The sequence below is a fragment of the Panulirus ornatus genome, chromosome 25, assembly GCF_036320965.1.
Source record: "Panulirus ornatus isolate Po-2019 chromosome 25, ASM3632096v1, whole genome shotgun sequence".
Lineage (NCBI taxonomy): Eukaryota > Metazoa > Arthropoda > Malacostraca > Decapoda > Palinuridae > Panulirus > Panulirus ornatus.
The window spans coordinates 7,967,797-7,995,090 of NC_092248.1; the positions used below are offsets into that span (position 1 = coordinate 7,967,797).

The window sequence follows — 27,294 nt, forward strand, 5'->3', positions numbered from 1 at the left end:
AAAGCTAGTCATAATATAATGATCATCAGTATTTCACTTCTAAGCAATTGAAATCTCATATAGATGAAAAATTTTTTGCTAAGTAGTAAGTGGAATCTATTCCTTGGTATAACTATGAGAATAATCTCCACGATAAAGGAAAACACAATATATATTATCTAGAAACATCCTCTTAATAAATTAATCTTTTTTATAATAATTTGGAAGCACAAGATGTAAAACAACACAAATTTCAGAAACCTAACCCATCCATGTACATGATTCAGATCAATGGGATGTGTATACAGCAATATCTTAGTCACACTTCAGTTCAAAACTTATTTTGCTATCAATTCAAACACAAATGGAAAAGATAATTACCACTCTGAGTTACACACAATGTAATTGGTAACATCTAAAATAAAGTTTGAAAAACAAAATGGCTAATATTTTGGTCATATGTTAAATCTTAAAAATTTTTGGTTGTTTTAAGAAGAAAAATAGAACCAAATATGAAGAAAATTACCCAAATATTACATTTTGAAGAAAAAGAAGCAAGACTAAGTCTTACAGTACAGTAGTTCCATACAGTGTGCCAGATCAGTATAAAATTAAAAGAAACACCATTTTCATTAGGCACTAAATATGACACTGACGATTGCTATTCAATTACTTTATGAAATATGAAGGTGTACTGGGAAAGAAAAACAAAATTCTTCTTAGACACTGAAAACTACAAAACTCAAAACTGTAACATATTACAGTATCATAACTGATGCATTATTTCAATCATTCAATGGTTTAATAAATGTGCTCGCTATGCACTGTGCGAGTCATTTCCCCTCCATCATGACTTGCCCTTCATAAACAGACTGTATGTCACTGAAAATATCATAAACATGCATGTCACACATTCTGTGAGAACAAAATTAAAGTTAGTCTTTACAAACATGCATTTATTGAGTGTTCTCATAAACTAAGTTACAGCGTGTCAGGGGAAACCCCATAAAACATGCAAAATAAGGACTGGTTGAAAGTAATATGGCAGCAATCATTAACAACAAATATCTACCATATTCACACCAGGTAGCCTCCCAGCATGCAACAACAAGCTCTGGGTTACTAACACGAGGGTTCCACAAGACACTGTGTCTGTACCTCTGTGCTGTCACCTCAGTCCGCTTCACCGTCTGTTCCTGCTTCTGCTCCACCTTCCGGTTCACCAGCCTGCGACACCCCAGAATCAAACTTACAAAAACCCCTAAACACTGTAATCTTGGGTATACTTTTATTTGACTACTCCATCTGCTTAGATGTCAGGTGCATGCAATTCCATAGCTAATATATATACAGTCTAAACTTTTATGTAACAGTACAATTATCAAAATCTTGCACAAACAGCATAATGATATCTAGCTGTTTCATTCACAATGTATAGAGAAAGCAAGGAACAGAACATGATGCCAAAACACATTTATTTTAAATCTCAGAACAACTCAAGGCCTTCAACTTTTTTATAAATACCAGCAAACAAATAAATAGTGAAAGGATAAGAATTTTTTAATAAGCGATACAATTAGGAAATACCATAAATGAATGAAATTAAGAATGTGTAAGTGCTATAAGAAAAAAAAAGGTAAGGAAGAGCTAAAAATGGACACAAGGGCATCTCATAGCATACAGAAGGGGAGGAAGAGGGTGAATAGTGAGGGACAGTTGAGTAAAGTTAAGGCAAAATTTTGACTCAAGAACGAAAAGTAGAACGAAAAGTAAGAGTAAGAACTCAGAAAGACAGATAATAGACGTCACGAAAAACAGAAATAGATTGAAACGGATATATACATAAATGTAGTAGAAAAAAGGGGGTTATAAAACAAGCTTAGTTGATAACTAAAATATCCCAGATATTGTAACACTAATAAACTATTAACCTAAAACTTAAGTAGTAGTTGCTGTACTTGCTCATTAATTCTGAATACCTTTAATGACAATGTTTGTAACTGCATGGACTATAAACAGCACATCTCCAACTGCAGTATTACACTAATTCTTAAAAAAACTTTTTCTCCATTTCTAACCTAACAGACGAGAGATACATTAATCCTGTCTTCAGGAGAATTCTGTGTTCAGGTGCCTTATTATGAAATCATTGGCAGACATAAATAAATGGAGTTACCTATAACTTGATCTCACAATACAGTGCTTCAAAATACTTAAAAGTCTTGACACTATCAACATCATGAAAAACCCAATTCCTAACAACCAAAATATCTTCTTTCATAACATGCCTTCTTTGCCTCAACACCAAATTCTCAGTCTGAAACCAAGCTTCCTTTATAAGCCTGACTGATGATGAGAGTCTCAAATTCTATATGCTATCTGACTGGTCTGGTATACCATGAAGCAAACTATATCTTTTCCAGAAGTCTTCTCATGATGTTTCTTATATATGTCAACTGGAGGCTGAAGAGAAATGGACCTTGAGATATCCATGCTCTTTTCCGTCTAATAACTTAAAAGTATTTCTGCTCTTCAGTGAATCTGGCTTGCAGGAAACCACACACTTATTTCATGTCTGATATGGTACCCATTGTCAAGCATCCCTTGTTACCCTCTGCTAAGTTATGATCCAATGAAGTCGTTTGCCATCTCAACCTACTTGAATATTCAATTCATTTAACAACTAACTGTAAAGAACAACACAGTTTAAGGAAAAACATTCCATCTACCCAACATTTTTTTTTCTTTTTGGTTATTCTCACACTATCAAAGAAGTCAATAATTTTTCTTTTTATGGGTAACCCTTTCCTAATAAATTCACGAAGCCTCTAAGTTATAAAGTTTTTCAAAAGAATTCACCCAATTGTTTTCCAAGTATCTTCATGTAATAGACAGTGCTAATCTATGGCACTATCTTACAGCTACAGGCATTTTTTACATCCTTTCTTAATAATTTATGCATGTCATTAGCTTTCTTCTGCTCCTATGGCAATGATCTATATTTTTTCTAGATATCCCTATGGCCTGGTGAGAGATGTATTTGTGTCTATCATTAATGTGCATGCCTATTTTATATGTGGAATTAAGAGAGATACATTCGATCCACTCAATGTACAAGAGAATAATTCCACAATCGCACCTACGAAAAACTGTCAGCAGTTAATGACTCATCACTCCATCCAGTTCAAAGGTATAAATGTCTAACAAAGACACACACCTGAAATAACTAATTATACATGATCCCGGCTTACTAACACCTTCCGCATTCACATTACCTACATGATCCTGAGCATCTAACTACTGTGCAGTTAAGATGGCTCACCAAAACTGACGTCTTAATATTAACCTTTAGGCATAATGAACCATAGGAAAATAGTAATGCAAACATCAGTGGCTGATAAATGAAACTCTTACAGAAACTTAATATCAAAAGGCCTTACTATACTGTTTAGTACATCTTTAAAAGCACTTGTACAAGTACAGGGTACATTTGCGATGTATATGGGTGCTGTTTGAGCAAATGGATACACGAGTTCATAGCAGTAAGCTAAGGCTGGTACTTGATGTCCTTATCATAATCAGCGGATGCCACTATCTCGGGATGACAGAGTTCCTCAATATAAGTATACTCGATATCTAAATATCGACGATCCCTTTCGATATATCTAAAAAAAATATATATATATATATATATATCGAAAGCCTCTACTCTATATTTTCCAATGAGTCAATCGTCAGCCTCAGCTCAACATATTTCGATATTATCAACGGTCTCTAACGATATATTTCATCATACAGATGAACTAATATGAAATCAAACCTCTCCTCCGCTGCCAGAGGATTTCCAGGACTACGATATCCTATACGGGTTACGATATCCTCCACGACCAGCAGATACCAGATTTTCCCGACGTTAGCCAACCAAACATACAGCTGCTTGACTTAAAAGGGTGGCTTTCATTGTGAAATGCCATTCACTACAGTGAATACATTAGAATCAATTATCTCAGTTGATTACCGTTCTTGGAAAATTAAATATTCGTGTTTAATCATATCTTAGTCCTAAGCACTCACATGTACGGCCCGAACATATAAAATGATATATGCTTCTTAAATCCTCGTTTTACTTCGTATGTGTAATATTTGATAAATACTCAAATAGTTAACATATACATGTAAAATTTCGAAATACAGCATCTAATAAACATAAAAAAATAAAATCCAGTATGAACGAAACACATATCTTTAGATATACAAGAATGCACTATGGTCTTATCTTAAAATCGGGGTAACTGCCAATCTGGCAACACGCGTACGACAATGCCTCAACACACTGGACACCTGTTCGGCACGCATCCAATATTCTTACTTAATAATCACATGAATGAGCTTAAAGAGTTACAGTCTCCATGCTGTATCTATAGAATGAAATATGCGTCTCATCATGGAGTAAATGTTTCTGGTAGGGAGTTAACTGGAAAACGATACAAGCGGGCAATGGCAGCACCAATGCTCAAGATGACAGCGGTTTCCATTATACAGTACAACCATATCATTATAAGCGCATGCTAAAGGTGCTGATACAACTCCTGAAAATGGCATATAACTCGACTTATCACAGTACCGAAAATTCATTAATAGTCCTGTGAGCAATAAGTAGACGTGTGGATGACACCTATGTCGATTGCCCATAAAGACAGCATTCACGTCCATTTCCATGTGCTATAACTTGATATATCGATTCATCAAGGAACCCTTGTGGATGGTACCGGTGTTGGAAGTTTTAGTAGAGGGCTCTAGCGTTGGTGAAGTGTTTGGCTGATAAAAATGACAATGGAATGGTGGTGTTGGAGGGTACGATGTAGGTGGAGACTGGAGAGCACTGGTCTGTTGGAGGGTAAGGGTGTGGGAGGGCACAAGTGTTGATGGAGGGGTGCAGGAGGAAGGTGCTAATGGTCGTGGTGAGGGTGAGGCATGTATTTGCAGCAGAAAGCATAAGTATCATGGTCAGAGATAAAGAGAGGAGCGTATGCGCTAGGAAACGTTACTTACAGGGTGTCAGTCATCGTAGGAGGTTCGGGTAGCGCTACTACTGTGTATTCACCTGGTGCCCGCCTCGGCCACCTTAACCTGCAAGAGGGGGGGGAAATATAAGCATAATTATGATAATTCCCGAGATTTACCAACTACAAACGTCATACCAACCATGGTAGGCTTTTTAAATCTATCCGCTAAATACAACAAACAACCGCAGTCAACCAGTACACCACAGATACAACCTTACCCTCCGTAAAGCATTCATGTAGGCTGTCCTCTACCCATAAAAAAAGGGATCCAACCCAAACCAAAACTGACGATAAAATACGCAGACAACAACAATTCTGCTTGCCTTAATATTATAGAAACAAATATCTGACATCATACGATTCCTCTCACTGGAACATTTCCGGACCCAGGTGTTCCACCCTCCGGTAATGTTGCGGACTGGCCGTACCAAGCGACGAGCGATGCGTGAATCTTACCGACAGTTCCGGACGACACCTGCCGCTCCTGAGAGTGAAAGTTGCAACATCCGGACCACATACCTCCTCCTCCATGACTCAACTCCGGTGTATTTGGTTGGGGATCCTGAGAAATCATGCTATTCTTCCATTCCTCTCATTCCTGCTTCCGACAATACACTAACGCCACACGCGGCGCCATATTAATACAACAATAGCTTATCTTTTTGTGAAACAAGAGACACTAAATATAAATGGCTCGCTGCGTGGACGCATATGTCTTGATGCTGGGGATTGTGCTTTCGTTGGGCCACTGTGGGTCCGAAAGGGGTCGTCTGGCTGGGTCCGTTAAGGATAGTGTGGGCCTGGCTGGGTGCGGAAGGGGCAGTGTCGGAATGGTTGGGTTCGTGAGGGGATGTGTCTGTAAGGGGCAGTCTGGTCTGCTCCAAGAGGTCCACTGTGGGTCTGGCAGGATCCATACAGGGTAATGTGGATCTGGCTTGTTCTGTGAGAAGCAGGGTGGGTCTAGCTGGGGTCCGCAAGGCGCACTGTGGGTCTGCCTGGGTCCGTAAGGGGTAGTGTGGGTCAAGATGGGTCCGAAAGCAGCAGTGTGGTTCTGGCTGGGTCCGTAAGGGCAGTATGGGTCTGTCTATGTCCGGGAAGAGCAGTGTTAGTCTAGCTAGGTCCGTGTGCGCCTGTAAGAGGCAGTCTGGCTGGGTCAATAAGATGATGTGCGGGTCCGTAAAGGGCCGTCTGGCTGGGTCTGTGTGGGTCTGACTAGGTCCATGAGGGGCAGTGTGGGTCTGACTGGATTCGGGAGGGGCCCTACGGGAATGACTGTGTCCGTGAGGGGATATGTGGGTCTAGCTGGGTCCGTGAGGAGGTAATAAGAGTCTAACTGGGTCCTTTGGGACCACTGTGGGTCTGTGATGAGCAGTGTGGGTATGGCTGGGTCCGTGAGGGGATGTGTGCTTCTGTAAGGGGCTGTGTGGCTGGGTCAATAAGAGGATATGTGGGTCCGTGAAGAGTAGCAAGAGTGGGAGCGAGGTTGTGTGGGATCCAAGTCAGGTTGTGGGAGTGTCCGTCTCTTAAAGGCTGGTAGGTCTGTAAAATGTATACGTCTGTGAAAGGCTGTGCGGGTCTGTAAAGAGTCACTGGGTAAGGGGGAGGGACTGAAGGCGTTTGACTTACGATACCTTTCCCTAAGCTAAATAAGGAGGCACGTCTCTACCTGTAACTTTCGTTAAACCCAACTGTAATTTAACTCCTCAGATCAGTCGGGCTGCTTGCGGCCGCAGCCCACACGCCTCCACAACCTGGTTGATCAGATATCACTCTGTAGATACTTGTTGGGTCAGTTCTAGAAGTTTCCTCCACTGTGAGTTAAGTAGACAAAGCCCGGCAGGGGAGCAGGAGCAAGACGGAAGACAAGCAGCAGGAGATAAGGTGTACCTGGAGCAGTAATCCCCGGCGTGGTGAGCGAGGTGGGGCGGGTGGTGGCGGTGGAAATGTGGGCTTCGCCGGAAGCTGAAGCGACAGAACGCGTCCACACGGGAATAATTCACGGCGACGAGAGAGACACGCTAACTCCTGCCTCGCCAATAACACCAGAAATAATAACTGACGAGGGATAAAGATTTAGGGGGGAGGGGGGAATGTCAAGGAGGAGGAGGAGCAACCGAGGATAGAGTTTGGAGAAAATTCAGATACGATATCAAGAGGCCATAGTGTAGGTGCGAGGGAGGTTTGAGTGTCCGGATTATTAGTTCGCAGGGGAGGTGAGGTGGTTCAAACCACTTGAAAGAAGAGACGGGGGAGGATAAAACAAGAGGAGGGGGTAGGGGCGAGGGTAGGCGAAGGCTGGAGTGTTGCAGAGTGATGTGTGGTAGGGGTGGGGTGTGGGAGAAGCGGCAGCGCACCGGTACACCTCACTTACACTTGCACACAACTGATAAGTCACCGCCTTCACGATGTCTGTCGTCCGTTACTCAGCCGCAGATAAGGATGTTATCAGTTTATATCAGCGGTGATCTGCCCAACCCTCACACGCACGACCCTGCACGACCCATCTCTTCCACGTCTACATGATGATGACCAACACCTTCGAAAAGCTAAGATGGGTGAGGGGGGAAGAAAGCGGCGCTCTTCGTGCACCTGGAGGCTTCTGGTACTGGTCCGAAGACGTGATAAGAAAGGGAGGATTTTCGGAATGAAGTCCAGAGGAAATACCTTACGTGAAGCGAAGGCTACCTGACCTGACCGTGCCTGGACAGGTTAGGCCAGGAACCATGTATGGGTAATCTTTACATGCTGGTCGAGGATAACAAGTGGATAGTCTCAGGGCTCTACTAATGATCTTAGGGCTCTAGAATTGGGAATGCTGCAATTTCTAGTCTGAAATGAATATCATACCCAATTGCGCTTGCTGATGATGCCTAGATCATGAGTACTACAAAGTTATTAAGGGCAGAACACTGTACAAGACAGACAAAATGCAGCTGATCTCGGACAAATGGCTAATGAAATAAAACCATTAAAAATCAAAGATTTGAAAGAGAACGAACGAGACTGACTGATGATATTATCTCTCTCTCTCTCTCTCTCTCTCTCTCTCTCTCTCTCTCTCTCTCTCTCTCTCTCTCCTACCAATAATGCCAATATGGAGAACCAGACTGTGAAATCCTCCCTACGTCTCTACGTTCACAATCATTTGTTTCAGCCAAGGAGCAAAACGACTTATTGTCCATAAACATTTTCCCACAGACGAAGTCAACTCGAACGCATATTTACACATTCCCACAAAACATAGCAATTTTGTTATTTCCAGTCACGTGTAGGAAGAAAGTAACAACCACTACGTGTGATTAACATGAGCGATGACTATTTGTGAAATACTGTGATACAGTTTTGCAGTCGTGTTGCTCCGTTGCTTAATCTTGTATGTACGCACCATGTCTTTATTCTTAACGTACATATTCCAAACACACACACACACACACACACACACACACACACACCAGAATAAGAGAGGTATATATTTTATCGAAAAGACGCGAGGAAAGGTAAACACCTGGGTTGCGTGTGGGCTTCCTGCACCCGCCTACGATTCGACCCATGCGCGCTACACTCAGTAGCATAAAGATCAATGATTCCACTGAAGTGGAAAGTTCTCTGACGTGAATGCACTCTTGTTTAAATTAACAATATTACAGCCTCGCCAAAGTGAATCTTTCCTCACGGTATAAACATAAAGCAGACGGACTCTCGTATCATATATATATATATATATATATATATATATATATATATATATATATATATATATATATATATATATATAAATAAGGACTGCAGTCCGTGACTGGAACCATCTGCCATAAAAACAAGTAACTGTCTACGGTATTTATCCCAACATAGTGAAGACTATCTCGCCTTTAGCACATTAGTCTCAACATTAGAATGGCTAAGAGACTCTATTCCCAGCATTTCCGAGATATCTCACATTATCAGATATCTTGTAAATAAGATAAGATGACGGGTGATAGCTAAACACTGAGGTAATATGGCCATCAAAAATACCATCATTCTCTTTTCAAACATCATACCTAAAATAACGGAGAATGAGCTAAACTATTTCTGGCTGTATCTCCTTTGCAATCTTCTCAGTAAATATGTGAACAACTACAAGAGTCACTCAGTGAAATCTGTCGGGTAAACAAGTCGAGAGGTGGGGGTGTCCTCCTCACCATCAAATACAACCAGAACTAAACCCAACACTTCCATCCATAAACACTTCCGTAGAATTCAAACTTACATATACATCGATGGGACTCGAACTTTCCTATCCAGCAACTGAAATCAAACTGTTATACTCGTCATAAACATACACAGCTAACGTGGCACACAGAATGTATGCACAATCATGAACATACAAAGCATACGCTGACACTGTTACATATATGATGTACACAAGTAAACAAGAAACTGATACTAAATATATATATATATATATATATATATATATATATATATATATATATATATATATATATATATATAAAAACAAGACACAGACAAATATCCATTTAAATTCATAAACATACGGACATACAATCAGTGGTGCACATAGTGGACTATATGATCATTTATACGTACCCTTAACCTACATAATTCAGCATAAGGACACGCCAACAGGTTTTCCATTTGTTCTACGTACATATATATATATATATATATATATATATATATATATATATATATATATATATATATATATATATATATATTTATATATTTATATATATATATATATATATATATATATATATATATATATATATATATATATATATATATATATATATATCTGAATAAACATACAGGTATTTACGGAAACACACACACACACACACACACACACACACACACACACACACACACACACACTCCCGCAAGCACGCACACGCACGTACACACTCAATTTCTGATCATCACGAAGTCGGAGGTCAAGTCAACAGAGGCTGCCTGCCTGCCTGCAGCCAGGCCGGAGGCTGGAACCCTCCCCCTCAAGACCATGTAAGTCAGTCACACGCCCAGTCCCCGCCTCGTCCTGCCTCCCTCACCTCCACACCTTCCCCTCCCACATCCCTCAGCTATATCCCCTTAATGCCCGTGTCATCAGCTTCCGTATCAGCTTGGTGGAGGGGCATCGTCCCCCCCCCCCTGGGGTGAATCAGACACACACACACACCCCAAAGTTTAATTAACCTTCCCCAAGTGGCTGAGTCACGACAATGAATAGCTTACACATTACTACCGCTCTTGAAATATTCACGATGGCTGCACTTCACAGGGGAGGTGGTTGTCTTCTGCCCTTGGCAACCAGGTTTCCTTTGGGAGGACCTGGCAACTTCTGGACGTCAAGTCATCTATACCACTTGTGTCTCGAGGAAGTCCTAACGTCTTCCTCATGACGATTCTTACATTTGCTGGTAACAGTTTAAACCGACATGAACCACTGACATTCATACTATTTTCCCCCCAAAGTTCCCCCGGGCACCGCTTCTCTTCGCTGGATCTAATTTGCACATTTTCCTCCCACTCTGTCATTCTAGCAAAGGAATTATCCTCGTATGTAGCTTACGGGTTAAGACGACCAACATTTACATGTGTTTATCATGAGGTATTTCTCGCTCGTTCGTTTCCACGAGTACGGTTCCAAGGCATTTAGGCTGTCTGAATGAAATGAGGCTTTTAAGACATCAACGGGGGCAGCAAGGAGAGTTGATGAGTTACAGAAAGTTGAGAAAGGCGAGATATCACACTCAAGAGGCCCAGTCGTCGTATTTAAGAACCAGGTTACAGAAACCTCTGGATCTAGTTACCCTACTCAGACTTAAGTCCTCCAACACTACAGGTCAAGCCACAGTACACAGCTGGCCACACCTGCCGTAACCAGACCTCACATGATGCTGTATCGCAACACGTACCCAATGGCCGACACCAAACCGCACAGAGTATGGACAAGAGATAAACAATATTCCTTTACACATCACGGTGGTAAAAAACAAGCAAATAAATAATTTACTGAGGAATATGAAGTGGAAAAAAAAATACATTCGAGGATCCACTGCCTTAGCTTACACCAGCAAATACACATTAAAAAAAACAATCGTAAACTTCCTGACTTCATAACTTACACCACGACGCCCGTAAGGGAGCGCTGTCACATGACACAGCGAACGTTCTCTGAACCCCGGCGCCCGTGTGAGAGGAGTAGTTTAACACATGCAGATAGAAAGTCCAGAAGAGCCCAAATCAAACACTGGCCAGCCTCCCTCCCTCCCCTGTTTGCTAAGCCGCTGATGACAACTACCAACGGACGGAGAAGGGGTGGGGTGTGGGAGACGGAGGATCCTGAGGCACTGGCCAGGTAAATCCCAGTAAAATGACATCAAGCAGTCATCATTACCGTTACCGGATAGGCCACAATGTTTTCCTTGTATCTTCACACGTTCTCGCCCGGCAGTGACGACACACTTGCCACACACGCCCGCCCCATGTTCACTGCACATGTGCTGGCGTCTCAAGATAATACTAATGACTATCCCGGTGCCTATCGTCCCTCTGTCACGCAGGATTAACATGCACCTTGTCGGTACGACAGTAAACCATACAATACTTCAAAGCTTTAACAGTCAATGTCTCTCCAAGAAACTGGGATTCCTCTCGGGCCTTGCAGACTTAGAAGTAAGCAACTGTATGCTCACAAGTATTCTGTAAGTATTACACCTGTAAACATATTCCACACCAACACAGTTACACATATTGACCGTGAATACCTTCACCCATACTCTCCATAATCAATCTACCAACGCCTACCCATCACGTAGATGGTACCATTATCACATCAGCTCCTATAGATAAAGTAAGTCTTGGCAGGATTGGTCTCCCTCTAAGTGTGGTGGAGGCAAGCAACAAGTGTGGTGTGTCAGGTGAGTTGGGGGGTCGAGAGAGAGAGAGAGAGAGAGAGAGAGAGAGAGAGAGAGAGAGAGAGAGAGAGAGAGAGAGAGAGAGAGAGAGAGAGAGAGAGACTCTTGTGCGAGTCAAGTGCCACCAACACGGGAGGGCTAAGCGGAGCTTCTCAAGGATCTCCTCTTCGGTCTCCTTACGCGTCTTGTTCCCTTACACACTCTCTCTTACCTCCCCCTCCATCACCGCTGTTAAGATGCTCTCCCTCACCCACCCCTCCCCAGGCTTAAGCTGTCCTCCCTGCTGCAGGAGGAGGTCATGTCAGTCAACTCAAGGATGTATAACTCATCATATAAGAATTTCGTCATTGTACGCAATGACTCCCCAGACACTGTACGCCCTGGGGGTAGGTTTAAGTTCATCTTCTGTGCCTTACGTTCGTCTGAAACTCACGCCTTGGACTGAACTCCCTGGCCGTTCCTCACCTCACTCAAGACTGCTTGAGCCCGCCTCCCATAAGCCTCCCCCACAACCGCCATCACCAGACACGTTAAATGAACTTTTGGAGATATACGTACAGGCTTTCCCTGAAGTCTTCCACACAACGGCCCACACTACTATACTAATAATTGCATATAATGAGGTGGAGTGTCTCTCGGGTCCCGGATCTCTATACTGTTTAACTACAGCAGCTCCCTCACTCTCACAATTCCAGTATCTATCTCACCCCAGTCTTTCAAGCCCATTATGAAAAATGGGATATGATTGTGAAATGCAGGTTGGGAACCACACTATCAAGGCTTTCTCATTAGTCCATCGTAAAATCATTCTCATCCGTCTCCGTTGCTGGGAGCAGACCTCCAGTGCTTTTAGTCACCGCTAGTGGACTATGGTCTGTGATGACGACTGCCAATAGTAAAGGCTCTCTATAGAACATTTCCCGACTTGTAAGTTTCACCCGCTCTGAGGGGTGAATTCCACGGACAGTCAGCGTCGGTCTTTCCTCCCTCGTCTTGAAGGCTCGCACAACCCAGCCGACCAATTTTTCCCTTCAGGAGGCAACTGTCGTCCTGTTGCGCTCGCTGAGGGTTTAAGGTCCAGGCGGAGGCGGGCGGAGACAACAGCGAATTATGCATCTGACGGCTGACTGAAGGGAAGGACGGATTGTACAAACTGGCGACTTCCTGAGGGGGTTTATAAGCAGTTAAGTCCCCTGGACGGCGGTGAACATGAGAAGGTCAAGAAAGGAAAAGAAGTTCAGTTTAGTTTACCCCACACACCTTTCTCCCAACCCATGGTAGAGCCAACGGACATAATATACTCCCTCATCTCCTGAAACATCTTTCCAGTGTACGACGACGCGCCGACTTCATCCCGTATTCTATGAGTGTTCATTTTCTCATTTCTCCCCGTAATGAAGTACGACGTAACTTACCAATATTAAAAACCAGATTACCAGAGGCCCATCAACCTACCTAAATGAAGTCTGACGGAAGCCACTCGCACAGTGTCTGCCACGTATGAAAAGACTCTGGGGTATCTTGCACAACCTTCTTTTAAAAACCCTCCCGAGTTTTAAGCCCTACAATATGATTAGACGCTTCTGATACCTAAAGAAAAAAAAACACCTCAGCTAAGAAGCTTATCGTTACAGGGAAGTCCTTAAGCTTTCGCTATGTTCGAAGTTTCCGGATAAGCTTTTGATATCTAGCTAACAAATTTAACTTTCCGTGTTTAAATTCTCAGTATGGTAAGCTTATGATATCTACCAGACCCATTAGGCTTCTTTCAGTTAAAAGTTTCATGATAAGCTTATATCTTGCTAGCACATTAAGCTTTCCTTTCAGAACGATAAGTCTATGGTATGTAGCTGGTACCTTAAGCTTTTCTAGTGTTCAGTCCTAGCAGGATGATAAGCTTGCGGAATTTAGCTGACATGTGGGGAATTCCTGTGCTGAAAGTCCTAGGACTATAAGTTTATATTATATAGCTGACAAATCAAACATTTCCGATGTTTACAATATCACGATGACAAAAAAAAAAAAAATAAAACTCGCTAAGCTTTCCGTGTGCTTACCGAAGGAAAATGACGAGCTTATTCTTTTTCCTTAAGCTTTTTCCCCGTATCCAAAGTCTTGGGCATAAGCTTTATGGCATTTTGCACACCACCTTAAGAGTTCCTTCCAGTATTTCATCCCCCACTAATGACGCCGAAATTTCTCGGACTAAAAACGACTGTACGATCAAAATTACATGTAATCACAGCTCCAAAGATCTAGTACCTGTCATTATTGCACTGCGGTAAAGCGGACCAGATCACGCAAGAAGATTCAAAGGAGAGGCGAGCTGAGACAGTAACAAATGGTAGGACAACACCACCACCACCACCAAGAACAATACATCGTCTGAAGCTCACGTAGAGAGAAAAAAAAATGGCACGATAGTAAGAACCGTGTTCTGAGGAATTATCAGAAAGCGCTACTTCACCGAGCACGAGGCACCGCTACAATCACAAACATAATGGTAGTATCATGTTCAAAAAAAAAAGAAGACAACACTGCATTTAAAGGAAAGACAAAATGTGCAAAGCAGCGTAATATACGTCAACACACATTAAAATGCGTTAACTGACGCGGAGTAAATTACAACTTCTCCCATTAGGATGATGCATTTCAGTGTTACAAGGGATGGATCTTGCTAAGGATCCAGCAGAAGTGGATGACAGAACAGGTCTGGCGCTGTGAGTGACCAGCTCATGGTACGTGATGGTACGTGCATGACTGTCCAGGTCTGGCGCTGTGAGTGACCAGACCCCTTAGTACGTGACCGTCCGTGGATGACAATCCAGGTCTTGCGCTGTGACCTGCCACTTAGTACGCGACCGTCCGTGGATGACAGGCTAGGTCTGGCGCTGTGACCAAACCCATTGGTACGTGACGGTACGTGGACGACAGACCAGGTCTGGCGCTGTGACCCGGCCATAATGATGCCTCCTCCTCCTCCTCCTCCTCCTGGCGCAGCGAAGCTGTGGAATCCTCTTCCTCTCATGCGTTCTTCCCTCTCCTTTATAATAACCCTTCCACTCTCGACAGCCGAGTCAACAAACATCTAAGAAGTTCAAATTCGTCATCTCTGTATCACGTCCCCCTTCATGATAAGCTCATTATCTTACCTTTTCAAGTGACATGGTTCCAGGTGGGGTTTACCTTGCCCTGTGTCGTGTAGTGTCAGCTATTAAAAAAAAAAAGTGAGCAGCTTAAGCCCAGTGGTCTATTGAAGGTATGTGAGCAGCTAAGGTTTATGAGCAACTAAGGTATGTGAGCAGCAGCTCAGTGAGGTATGTGAGCACCTGAGGTATGAAAGCAGCTAAGGTTGATGAGCAGCTGAGGTATGTGAGCAGCTAAGGTATGTGAGCAACTAAGGTATGTGAGCAGCTGAGGTATGTGAGCAGCTAAGGTATGTGAGCAGCTAAGGTATACGAGAAGCTAAGTTATGTGAGCAGCTAAGGTATGAGTGCAGCCCATGTATGAGAGCAACCCAGGTATGTGAGCAGCCCAGGTATGTGAGCAGCCCAGGTATGTGAGCAGCCCAGGCATGTGACCAGCCCAGGTATGTAAGGAGCTTTAGGTGAGGGGTAACGGTCATCAGAGTGAGAGGGGTATCTGAAACGTCTCACAGCTCCTATACCAGAAACCCACGGAGCAGGAGGAGGAGGAGGAGGAGGAGGAACCCCTGCCTACAACGTGGACCGAGCGCGTCACATCTCACCCTCTGTCGAACTCACCACCAGCCACTCCCTTCGACTTACATTTACTACGAGAGGAAATGGAAAAGACAGACAACAAATAAAACAACACCGAATACAGACAGTGAACCATACTACTACTACCACTACTACTACTACTACTATTACTACTACTACTACTACACACACACACACACACACACACACACACACACACAACAGCAGCATTATCATAAAACATTTTTCCAAGGAGGAGAAATTCCGTAAGGAGAAGACCCTAACAAGGACAATTTAGAACGAGCCCTGTAAAGTCAACTGAACCTCACGGATAAAAAAAAAAAGAAAAATATGCCGGCCTTTCTTTTTTTTTTTCTTTTTAGCCTTGCGGACCACTCCCTCAGACGGCATCTCCATGACAGTGGAGTTCTTATAAACAGGGTAATGTTAATACCTCGTACTGGCGCAAGCGAGAGTTAAACTGCTCGAGAATGATGGTGTCTGGTGGGTTGGTGCGAGTCTGAACGTACAGCGGTGGTGGTTATTCAGGTAAGCGTACACGTGTGTAAGTACTAAGCACATTTTACGTACATGTGTATCGTGGTAGTGACGTGCGTGTGTGCAGGGCGGATATGCTACCAAAAGTACACACGCCGAGCGGAAGTGCATTCCGTACATCTTAAGCGCGGAAGTTAACTGTACACAACGCCGGTATGCGAGCCTGCGTTTCTCGTACCGCATACTCGTCTTTCAGTCGTACACGCGTGTACAGGGCAAGGATCCACCCTGAGCCTGCAGGGGGCGGGGGTCGGGTAAGCAGCTACACACACACACGCATGCACGCACCCCACATCCCATGACCAACAACCCGAAAGAGCGATAATCAGGTCAATTGTGGCGTGACCCGCATGCCGTCACCTGCCGCGTCCGAAACCCTTACTCCCCCGCTACCGCCACCCACCCTACACGTCCACCCCACCCCCGCTCACACTCACTCACTCACTCCCCGTACGTCCCCCCGCATGAACCTCACCAGGACAGTCATCACGTCATTCAAGCCATCAGGATAGCCATGACGTCAGGGTAGAGAGAGAGAGAGAGAGAGAGAGAGAGAGAGAGAGAGAGAGAGAGAGAGAGAGAGAGAGAGAGAGCACCGGTGACGTCAGTATAAGAGCTCTCCCCCCACCCCCGTGTGGAGGAGGAGGAGGAGGTCAAGCCCACCGGCACCATCACGAGGCTCACGTCCACACAAACAATGGTGACTGGCCGTATGTGCGCGGGGCTCCGGGGGCGGCAGACAGACGGACGTGCAGCAGCCTCCTCACCACGGTGGCCGCCCTCAGGGTACTGGCCCAGCGGCCGAGGCGCCGCCCTCCCAACCCCAACCGCTGACAGAACAAAGGTAATCCACGGCTACACACACACACACACACACACACACACACACACACACACACAATCTGAATGACGTCTAGCGGTTCAACGTCGAAGTCAGATCACGCGGGTAGGCTGACGCGTGTCATCACCCTTACTCCATCGCAAGGGGCACGGCGGTACGACCCTTTAAAGCAGGGAGGTACGCCCTTCGGTTATGAGACGGGTCTTTGACCTTGACCCTTAAAGAAGGGTCAAAGGCCAGGCCGTCATTCCTTAAGGGTCGTTCTATCGTGCTCCGAAGCTGCTGGTCTGTCAAGTTCAAGGGCAGAGCAGCATCTACAACCCAAAAAAATTACTGAAAAAATGAAGAACAACTTTGCACGTGAACGAAAACGACACACGGTAAATATGATCCACAAAACTCGTCTTGAAAGGAGGAAGACCTTCGGTGATTCGACGAGGCCTGAACCTGGGGCGTGAGGAGCAGGGAGGGAGGGAGGGGCGTGGGCACCAAAGGAGCCGGCCCACACGTGGGGTGGAATACCACGACCACCTCGCGTCACACACAACACCCTCCGTCAGCCGAGTACCTGGGATAATGGAAGACCTGACAGTTGTGCGACGAGGTCATCTGCAGCAGGACAGTAGTAGTAGTAGTAGTAGTAGTAGTAGTAGCAGTAGTAGTAGTAGTAGTAGCAGTAGTAGTAGTAGTAGTAGTAGCAGAAGCAGTGGCAGCAGTATCTCGCAGTCTTAATCTGCACAGGTGGGAGACTGAGTCAGGAGATGCATGACCTCATGCGTTGCAGGAAATTCTTAACCATGATAGAGGGGGCCAGATGCTCAAACTGGCGTTACAGGATGCACAACTCTACCTGCGAAACTCTCGAGTCACCGTCACCACCCACCTGCAGCGTGACGAAGGGCTGGGGAAAGCCGTGCGCGATTACACCACCACACATAGGGGGATTCAGTCAGCCTTGCCGACATTGCTGCACTATTTCATTTACGAAGTCCTACTTAACACCTCAAGACCTATGGCATGGTGGCGTGGCCTCCGACCTGAACATAAAAAAAATGGTCAGGTCAAATGTCATGCCGTCATCAGTTCTCATCTAACAAGGATCGTTCTTACCCGTCGAGCCCGAGAGAATGCGACTAATCCACCAAATAAACTTCTACACAGAGCCGCCAGAGATCAAACCATGACTTGAATACGGTCCTACCCAGACATCATCATAGTGGCAGCTTGTTAGTGGTCATCTGTAAGCATAACGAGATCCCCTTAACAACCGGCCAGGTGACCCTGAATGACCTTCCCTTCTCGACGTGCCTTGTCAACCCTCGCTTCGTGCGCTCTGACCTTTTAGGCTCCCACGACCCGTGGCTCGGGGATTGGCCGCCTCAGAAGTCACGGTCGTCCTGTCTCCGGCTTCCCGTCCCCGCCCTGCCTCACGCCGCCCACGGTGCAGGCGCGCGCGCACACCCGCCCACCGTAAGTTACCGCCACGTCGCGCCACACTGATCTACAAAACCCGTGCGACTACAAGCAAAATACCCGACCCACCAACACCCAACACACACACACACTCCTCGAACGCACGTAACCACACACAATTTTCCTACTTCAAAGCACGACGGTACGACCCTTGAGAATCTACCTTCCCGTCGTGCTCTAAGGGTCGTACCGTCGTGCTCCAGGGTCGTACCGTCGTCCTCCAGGGTCGTACCGTCGTGCTCCAGGGATGTACCGTCGTGCTCATGGGATTCAGCCGAACCAGGGAGGCGGGGTTACACTTGCCGTGCATATATCGGTACCTCAGCGAACCCCCGGATATACGTATATTTCACACCCAACCCCTTAACTTCGTCCATTAACATGCAAAACAGTACACTAATTCTCACAACTTTGCAGGAAAATTAGTTTTCGTGTTCCCTGGTAGACATGTGTGTCCTCGTATGTAAATAAGCGATCTCTTCCTGCCCAGCCGTGGCTAAGAGAAAGACTGGCAGCGTTAAAATGTCTAGAGACACCATGGCCCAACCACAGCTGGAGACAGTAAACAGCTGATGGACCTATGGTGATAAACACGAGTGTCAGACCCACGGGAAAGGCTATAATAATAATAATAATAATAATAATAATAATAATAATAATAATAATAATAATAATAATCTTTCTCTGTCACGTCCTTCAGTTAGCAGTAGTTCAGGTACTGGTGCCAAAGCCTCCCTCTTTGTGGGGGAGGAGGAGTAAGCTTGGCGGCCCGACTTACTCCTACCCTTCCATCAGCAACACTTCACCTATGCTAAGTAAGCCGCTTTACACACTCCCTGTGGCTGGACACAGACCGAACATTTCCCCGCATTATACAGGGGGCCGCCAAGGTCCACGTGGGCATTCGCCACACCACTCACGACACAATAACGTAATTCTCTTTCCTCGAGAATCACATCAGATGTATGGCTATCGGGAACGCCTTTGGAAAGGATGTCTCATTCCCATCTTTAACTAATCATGGATGAAAACTCCCCTAACCACTTGTGTGTGGAAGGCGTTTACGGACAGTTAGCGACGAAAACGAAAGGACAAAATGTAAACAAAAACATGAAAAAAAAATGGCAAGAGGTCCACCCTAGCCCTGCGGTATCTCAAACCTGAGCTAAATATGGACGATATTCGAGAGGGCTAACCTAGCTTTATGTATGTTAGAGCTGTTGGTCTTCAAACCTCATAACCCGGTTGGTAACCAACAGGCACAACGGCGTCTTTCTTCAACCAGACCGTTGGTGGTCGCGGGGGCCCCGCACCCCCTAGCATGGGGGCGCCAACAGATCCTGGCTCCTCATGCACAATTTGGAGGGAACTTCTCTTGTCTCCTCCTCCAAATCAATCAACTGGCTAGAGCATTCATTTCCCTGCATGGGCCAATAATGAAACGTTCGGACAGCCTTCCTGGGCCCCGGCCCCAGTCACTGCTGACATTAAACTTAAACATCTGTCTTTTCTAGGGGGACTCTCTCTCGTTAACTCAACCATCTTATTCCAGGAAGGGAATCCTTCAGGTACCCAGTAGGAAAGAAATCTAACTGTTATCTCCAAAAGGCATCTCTCACGCCCACGCTCCGGCGGAGTGATTAAACACACGCTTAATGATCTCTGGTTCTTGAGTGATTCACTCCAAAGTCAGACAATCAAGAAGAAATTGTATATCATTATGGACATGGAAAAGCAACCAACCACACACGCATCAGTAAGAACTTGCTCGCTAACCCCCGTGTGTGTGTGTGTGTGTGTGTGTGTGTGTGTGTGTGTGAGAGAGAGAGGAGGGGGGGGGGGGGGGGGGAAGAAGAGTTACCAGTGCTCACAATATCAATTTTATTAACATAAATGCGACGCAGCGGGACAATTTCAATCCCCCAGCACTGCACGCCTTACTCTCTCCCTCTCTACCTACCGAACCACGAGACACTCCGTTCTCTGGATGTTGGGATCTCGGGGGCCAGACAATGGTCACTGACTGAGTCAGGCTGACGCAATCCAACATACCATCCTTCTCCTCCTCCTCCTCCTCCAAGCGCCAGACCGTGACTAGGAAACATTCTTAACCCACTCACCACGACGGCGTGATCCTTGAGCACGGCGACGGTACGACCCTTGAGCACGACGGCGCGACCCTTAGGCATGATGGCGTGGCCTTTCGCCACAGTGATTATGGGGGTCGAGCTAAAGTTCACGTAGTCATACCCAAGGTATGGGCCGTCATCATCCCCGCCGTGCCCAAGGTGTTAAAAAGGTTGTGTCACACACACACGAGCCAACGTACAACGCTCCACCAAGACGCCCCACACAATACTTCCCTTCCCCCTCTGTACATTTACTTACAGATTAAGAATAAACACAGACAACCCTTCCATAAGTAAACCTTTCGATGTTTTCGAAGTCTCTCTCTCTCTCTCTCTCTCTCTCTCTCTCTCTCTCTCTCTCTCTCTCTCTCTCTCTCTCTCTCTCTCTCTCTCTCTCTCTCTCCGGCTCGATTTGGGACCTAACCTTACCTCATGTTTAACCTTATGATGGTTCCAATATCTTCAACCCCCTACAACAGGGTCTGGGACCTTACCTTACCTTACCGTACGTGTATAACTTACGGTGATTTCTGAAGTTCTTCTACCCTCCCACAACTCGGGTCTGGGACCAAGCTAGCGTACTTAAGCATAAACACAAGTGACAGCAAAATAGAATGTTCCCCCCACCAGACGGCACGTAAAGAGATGTAAGCACCGAGTCTGCTAAGTACACGGACGATTTACCTCTAGCTTCAACGGCTTTAAGCACTGGCTCACTAATTCCGACCCCGGGACAAGGTCCTGATGATCACATTTACCTCATTCCAGTATGCTCAGGTGAAAAGACTACACTTAGGTTGGTTTTACAGGCACACGCCTCTTACTCCCACAACTTTGTCTGGAGGCAAGCTGCTCGACTGTTCTTTTAATCAATTAAGTTGTCTGAGGCCGCGGCCCCGCAAGCCTCCCGTACTCCACCACCCTGGTTGATCAAGTACCTCCAGCAGCTATGTTTGAAGGTTCTCCACACAAGTGATCCATAACATTTCCAATAGTTGCAAGTATTGTTACCATGAACAGTTGATATTTAACAATACCTCATCAGCTATATCTATGGCATCCTTATTTCACTGCGCTGTGAAGAGTCTTCCACGCTTATCGTGGATACGAAGAAACAACTGTATCAACAGCTTGGGGTTTTAAAGCTTGGGATCTTAAAGCTTTCTCATATCTCGACGTGTAAATTACGTCCTTCCCGTCTGCAAACCTCGAGAATAAAATACTAGCGAGTCCTGGGTGATTTCGGTCGCTCCTTTCTGGATGTGAATGATCTATATACATTTTTCCCCAGTTCGGCAATTGCGACCACCTTAGCGCGTGTTGCTACCATACAACAGATTTCCAGTCTGGAGAGTATCTGTAAGTGATTTGTGACGTGCGTCGCCATGGGACTCTCTCTCTCTCTCTCTCTCTCTCTCTCTCTCTCTCTCTCTCTCTCTCTCTCTCTCTCTCTCTCTCTCTCTCTCTCTCATAGTCTTCAAGCTTGGCAAAACGCAAGCCTGCCAACTGTCTTCAAAAGACAACTGTTGCTCCCTGAAGGTCAAGCTATCATATATAATTTCTCCTGCAACTTTCAACATTCCTCTTATACAACACAATGACAAGTTTCTCTGCTTCCGGTACTCTGTTCCTGTGTTTGTTTATTTACCAACTTCAGCCACACGCGAAGTAGTAAAAAAGTTATCTACTTTAAACAGCGTGCTACCTTAAGAAGCCCAGTAGAACATATAATTGTTATCCCGAGTGGAGTGTTGGCAGTACCCAACGAAGAACTACACACTCATTATTGTCTTTCATTCATCTACAGTTCCGTGTTCATTACATTGTTTTAGAAAAAAGCTATCCAGAGCGTGTTCAGCTACAATGCCGTATTCTTCATCATACTGTCTCTATAAAATATGTCGAGCGCGTGTTCAGCTACAATGCTGTGTTCTTCATCATACTGTCTCTATAAAATATGACGAGCGCGTGTTCAGCTACAATGATGTGTTCTTCATCATACTGTCTCTATAAAATATGACGAGCGCGTGTTCAGCTACAATGCGGTGTTCTTCATCATACTGTTTCTATAAAAATCTAATCTCGTGTTTAACCCCTGAACAAGGCGGGGCGACCCCCCTAGGCACGAAAAAGCGAAACCCCTCTATCGATAAGTCCAGACCCGGACTCCAGCAGGGCAGCCCTGTCTGCCTACATAAAGAAAAACGGGACACCTCGAACACGTGCACTAAATATCCCGTGGCGGGAAAAAGTCTAGATTCTGGCATCACTCCCGGGGGATCTTGACACTGACTCACACCGCCAGGCCCCACTCCACAAAAGGTGGAAGCGGCGGCGGAGGAGGAGGAGCTGTAGCAGTCCACCCCCCCCCCCCAAAAAAAAAGCTAAAAAGCTATATCGAAGCTTTGAACAATGCCTGCCTCAGGGTCAGGTCAAAAGGCCCGTCCATCATACCCAAGGGGGTCGTCAAGTACCGCTGGGAGGACGGAGGAAAAAAAAAAAAAAAAAAAAAAGTACCCTTACACTACTAGTCCGCGAATTATAATATTCTCTACCTTTCTGATGCAAATGTGTGCCTTTTCCCCCGGAGCAGACCTTGGGCGTACTTCCCACAACAGCCACACCGGCAAAAGATCACAATCCTCGGGGTGAGGCGACCTTGTACTGCACCGCAAAACATGCAAAAAAAAAAAAGAAAAAAAAAACTTCCTGAGGTGCTCTGTGGCTGGTTGTTCCCACGCCGGCCTACCACATGCGGCTCCTCTCTTCATCCCCTGTTACCACAACACACCCCGGCCCCTCCCTTTAAACTCCTTAGTTCCCCAAGCGCACCCTATCCATTCCCTGCAACACCTCTCGTCCTAGAGCACACCCTAGCCACTCCCTGCAGTTCCAAGAACGCACCCTAGACATTCCAGACAACACCTGCAGCACCTAGAACGCACCCTAACTCCTCTTTCCAACACCTGCAGTTCCCAGAACGCACCCTAACCCCTCCCTGCAACGCCTGCAGTTCCCAGAACGCACCCTATCCACTCCGAGGCACTTTCAGTTCCCAGAACGCACCCCTAGCCACACCCGGATTCTACTATGATACTCTGCGTGCCACTAGATATGTGTCGTGCTCCCTCACGCCCCTGTAACGAAAGGCAATTACAACCTTTAAGCCCAAAGTTGAGACACGTCGATCTTTTTTTCCTTACCAACTGTATACTCTATGTTCTCTATGTCGATACACTCAATCCTCCGTACGTTTAAAGCTTAACAACCATCTACCCTCCCGTATCTGCCCTTCACACACACACACACACACACACACACACACACACACACACACACACACACACACACACAAGGAAAGCCTTACGAACAAATAAACAGATGCTCAACATACGTTACCGCTGGCGTTTGGCTGGTATCACGGTGTGGAGACGCGGGGATGAAGTCTCCTCCATTTGTTCAGACTTGCATCTTTTACTGTTGCCTTTTCAGGCAGGGCGACGGGGGCTTTATTAAAGTGACTCGTGGCCTTGACTTACTCACTCACATTCTCCTGCTGGCTCCCTCTCCCCCTCTCTCTCTCTCTCTCTCACCCTCCCTTCATGACTTTTTATGTTGACTCTCTCTCTCTCTCTCTCTCTCTCTCTCTCTCTCTCTCTCTCTCTCTCTCTCTCTCTCTCGTGTAGGGTGGTAGGCAGCCATCCACCCAGAAGGGCGTCTTACCGGTCCTACCCGTCTGCGTGGTAATGGCAGGGTTCCCGAGGGGTGTTCCATGAGCGAGCACTTCAATGGCTGTCGAGTGTCACTCCTTCGGCCCATTTAGATATCTTTTTTCCCTCTCCCTCCCTTCCTCACCCACACGCGGGCTGCTCGATCTCTCCACCTCACACAGTAAACGTTCGACAACACGTTCCTCACACGACATCTTCGTAACCCTACATTCATCTCGCAGGGAGCGGTATGCATTATAAACCCTGCCTTTGGGCAAAATCATGTAAGCTCTCTCTCTCTCTCTCTCTCTCTCTCTCTCTCTCTCTCTCTCTCTCTCTCTCTCTCTCTCTCTCTCTCTAAAACAAAGAAACGGACAAAAAAAAACAGAAAAAGCAAACAAAAAAAAAAGTTGTTAGTCACGGGGGATAACTTAACCACGTAGTTGCGGTCTGTGACTCACACCGTCACGATTCGTCACACACGCACCCACCCGCCCCACCTCCTCCTCCCCTCCCTAACATAACGTCCTGTTATGCCACCCTCTCTCTCCCTCCCTCTCCTGCTCACTCACCCTCTTGAGTGTTCACACCGTTCGCTCTCTGAGTACATGGGGTAGTTGCGAAGCCTCTTTCTTTCCTACCACCTCCGAAAGCTTTGGAACTTTGTACCATCTCGTGTTTTCCCCCAACAATTAGACCTAGCCCTTTTTCTTAAAACTTTAGATATCCACTTACTCCACAAATCTTACGTTATCTTCCCCTCCTCTCTCCTCACTTTATCCATTTACTCCCTTTTATACTTCAATAAAGGCCAGGTCTTGAGGAGGACTGTCGGTGAGCAGGAGCCACAGACAGCAACCTAGTTAGTTCCAACAGCTAAAAGTATGTGCCACGATACACAATCGTGTCGCCTGTATTGCAATAGATTTTTTTGCAAGACGTGAGTATTGGGTGGTCACACTGTCGGGGAAATGTCAAAAACATCAGTGTGTGGAGGTTTCAAGGCCAAAGGCAAAATTTTCACCAACTTTCGAACCAAGTTATGTGTTGAGCCTTTCTATCGCTGGCATTAAAATCAACCTTGATTTATAGATCTTATGCAAGAGTGTGTACAGCTTCCATGATCAAAAGTGGAATTTTCTTTACGTTACGAGGCAGGCCAAGTCCCAGGTTCAAAACTTTTCTGAAGTGGCGCAACACAAGCAAAACCCGCACTAGAGTTATGTATCTGACGCCAATCAATGCGTTGGAATCTGGGAAATACATACATACAATTTCACGAGTGTATGATCCAGAATTTTCCAAGTCACGAAAAAATAAGGATATACATCAAAATGCAGGTTGAAAGAGTGTGACTCCTGACGAAGGCGATGCAGACGGAGAACGCGATCACCATGATGACTTTGCCAGACTAAGCAGGCGACACCTATGTACGAAAGACAGGAAACGTTCCCTATACACATCATCCCGCTCCAACCCCGCCCCTGTTCCTCTCTCTCTCTCTCTCTCTCTCTCTCTCTCTCTCTCTCTCTCTCTCTCTCTCTCTCTCTCTCTCTCTCTCTGTGGCCAACATCTTGGTGAATCTTCTAACCCTACCTGTCCTCTTCCTCACCAAATAAGCCTCCTTTATCCTTCCAGTACTCTCCACCTAGCTCAACCTTCACAAATACGTATTCTTCTTACACTTTATATACTCTCTAAGCTTACTTTCACAACTGCTCTCATTCTAACCCAAAAATACACCAGCTCACTCTCTCACAAATACTCGCCTTCCAAATAAAACACATAATCTCTCTCATATTCACAGTCCAATTCACACACGCCCAGACACACACACACACACACACACATACACACACACATACACACACACACACACACTACTAAAAAAACTCAGTAACACCATAAACCTGAAAAGCTTTCCAGCTCTCATCTCCGCCGCCTTTTTAATTACCATCCATTAAAAACACACGAAAAAGGCAATAAAAAAGGCATTCCCAGGTAGGGTTCCAGTTGCTAGTGGGGTGTATGACCCCCCACCTCCCCCCTCAACCCACACACCCTCGGGCCCCAACACAATGGGGGGTGTTCCGTAACTACTTTAATACTGGGAAATTCTATTGGCTTTCTAGAACCACAATAGGGTTCTAATGCCTTCTGGGAACTTCTATACAGACTCCGGGAGCTGCCACAGTTCAGTATGGAACTTTAACTTTTTTGTTGGAGGGAGAGGGGAGTGAGGAGGAGGAGGAGGCAGGAGCTGTCTGGGATTTCTAAACAGAAATGTTCAACCACCACCCTCGCAGGACGTGTACACGACTTGTGCAAAGGAAGGAGAGAGAGAGAAGGAGAGAGAGAGAGAGAGAGAGAGAGAGAGAGGGGGGGGGGGCAGAGTGTGTGTGTGTGTGTGTGTTCCACGCGCGTCTAGATAACGCGTTGGGGGAACTTTTCTTCCACACACACACACAACACACCGGACGCAACCCCACCACCGGAAGTGCCGCCGCAACACTAGGTCAACCGTAACACTCGTCACACGTAACCCCGTTACCTATGGCTCCGCGCACCGCCGCCGTTACGCCTTATAAAACCGCGGTGGTAAGAGAGAGCCCCCGCTCCACACACACACATCTCACGCACTGCCCGTTACACCTCTGAGAGAGGGAGGGATGGTAACACCCCGTTACAAACGCCTCATACGTATTTAAAGACTTGAGACACGTGACGGACGGTACGAGCGAGGCTACACCACAGTTATGGGACACCCCAGCTGGGAGGCTGCTCGCTCCAAACGTTCCTTTCATAAAGTCCCTCTGACATGTTTAATTCACCAGTGGCGGGGTTACAGTAGGATTTTCCAGCCACGACATGCACGCCACCTGCCAGCCAA

The 27,294-nt window shown here is 45.8% G+C and overlaps 1 protein-coding gene across 25 annotated transcripts in view; it reads right to left on the minus strand.

The window, feature by feature from the left end:
• Nucleotides 1-27,294, minus strand: part of p120ctn (adherens junction protein p120) — a 203,644-nt gene that overhangs the window by 149,811 nt on the left and 26,539 nt on the right. For 11 of the 25 annotated variants that reach the window (XM_071677429.1, XM_071677422.1, XM_071677417.1 and 8 more), the window contains exons 2-3: nucleotides 5,032-5,109; nucleotides 1,138-1,206 (exon numbers count right to left, since the gene is read on the minus strand). The exons of 2 other annotated variants lie outside the window; for them this stretch is intronic. In XM_071677429.1, the coding sequence (XP_071533530.1) occupies nucleotides 1,138-1,206; nucleotides 5,032-5,045 (83 nt within the window). In that variant the 5' untranslated portion in view covers nucleotides 5,046-5,109. 12 more of the 25 variants (XM_071677425.1, XM_071677439.1, XM_071677438.1 and 9 more) reach the window with 5 other exon arrangements.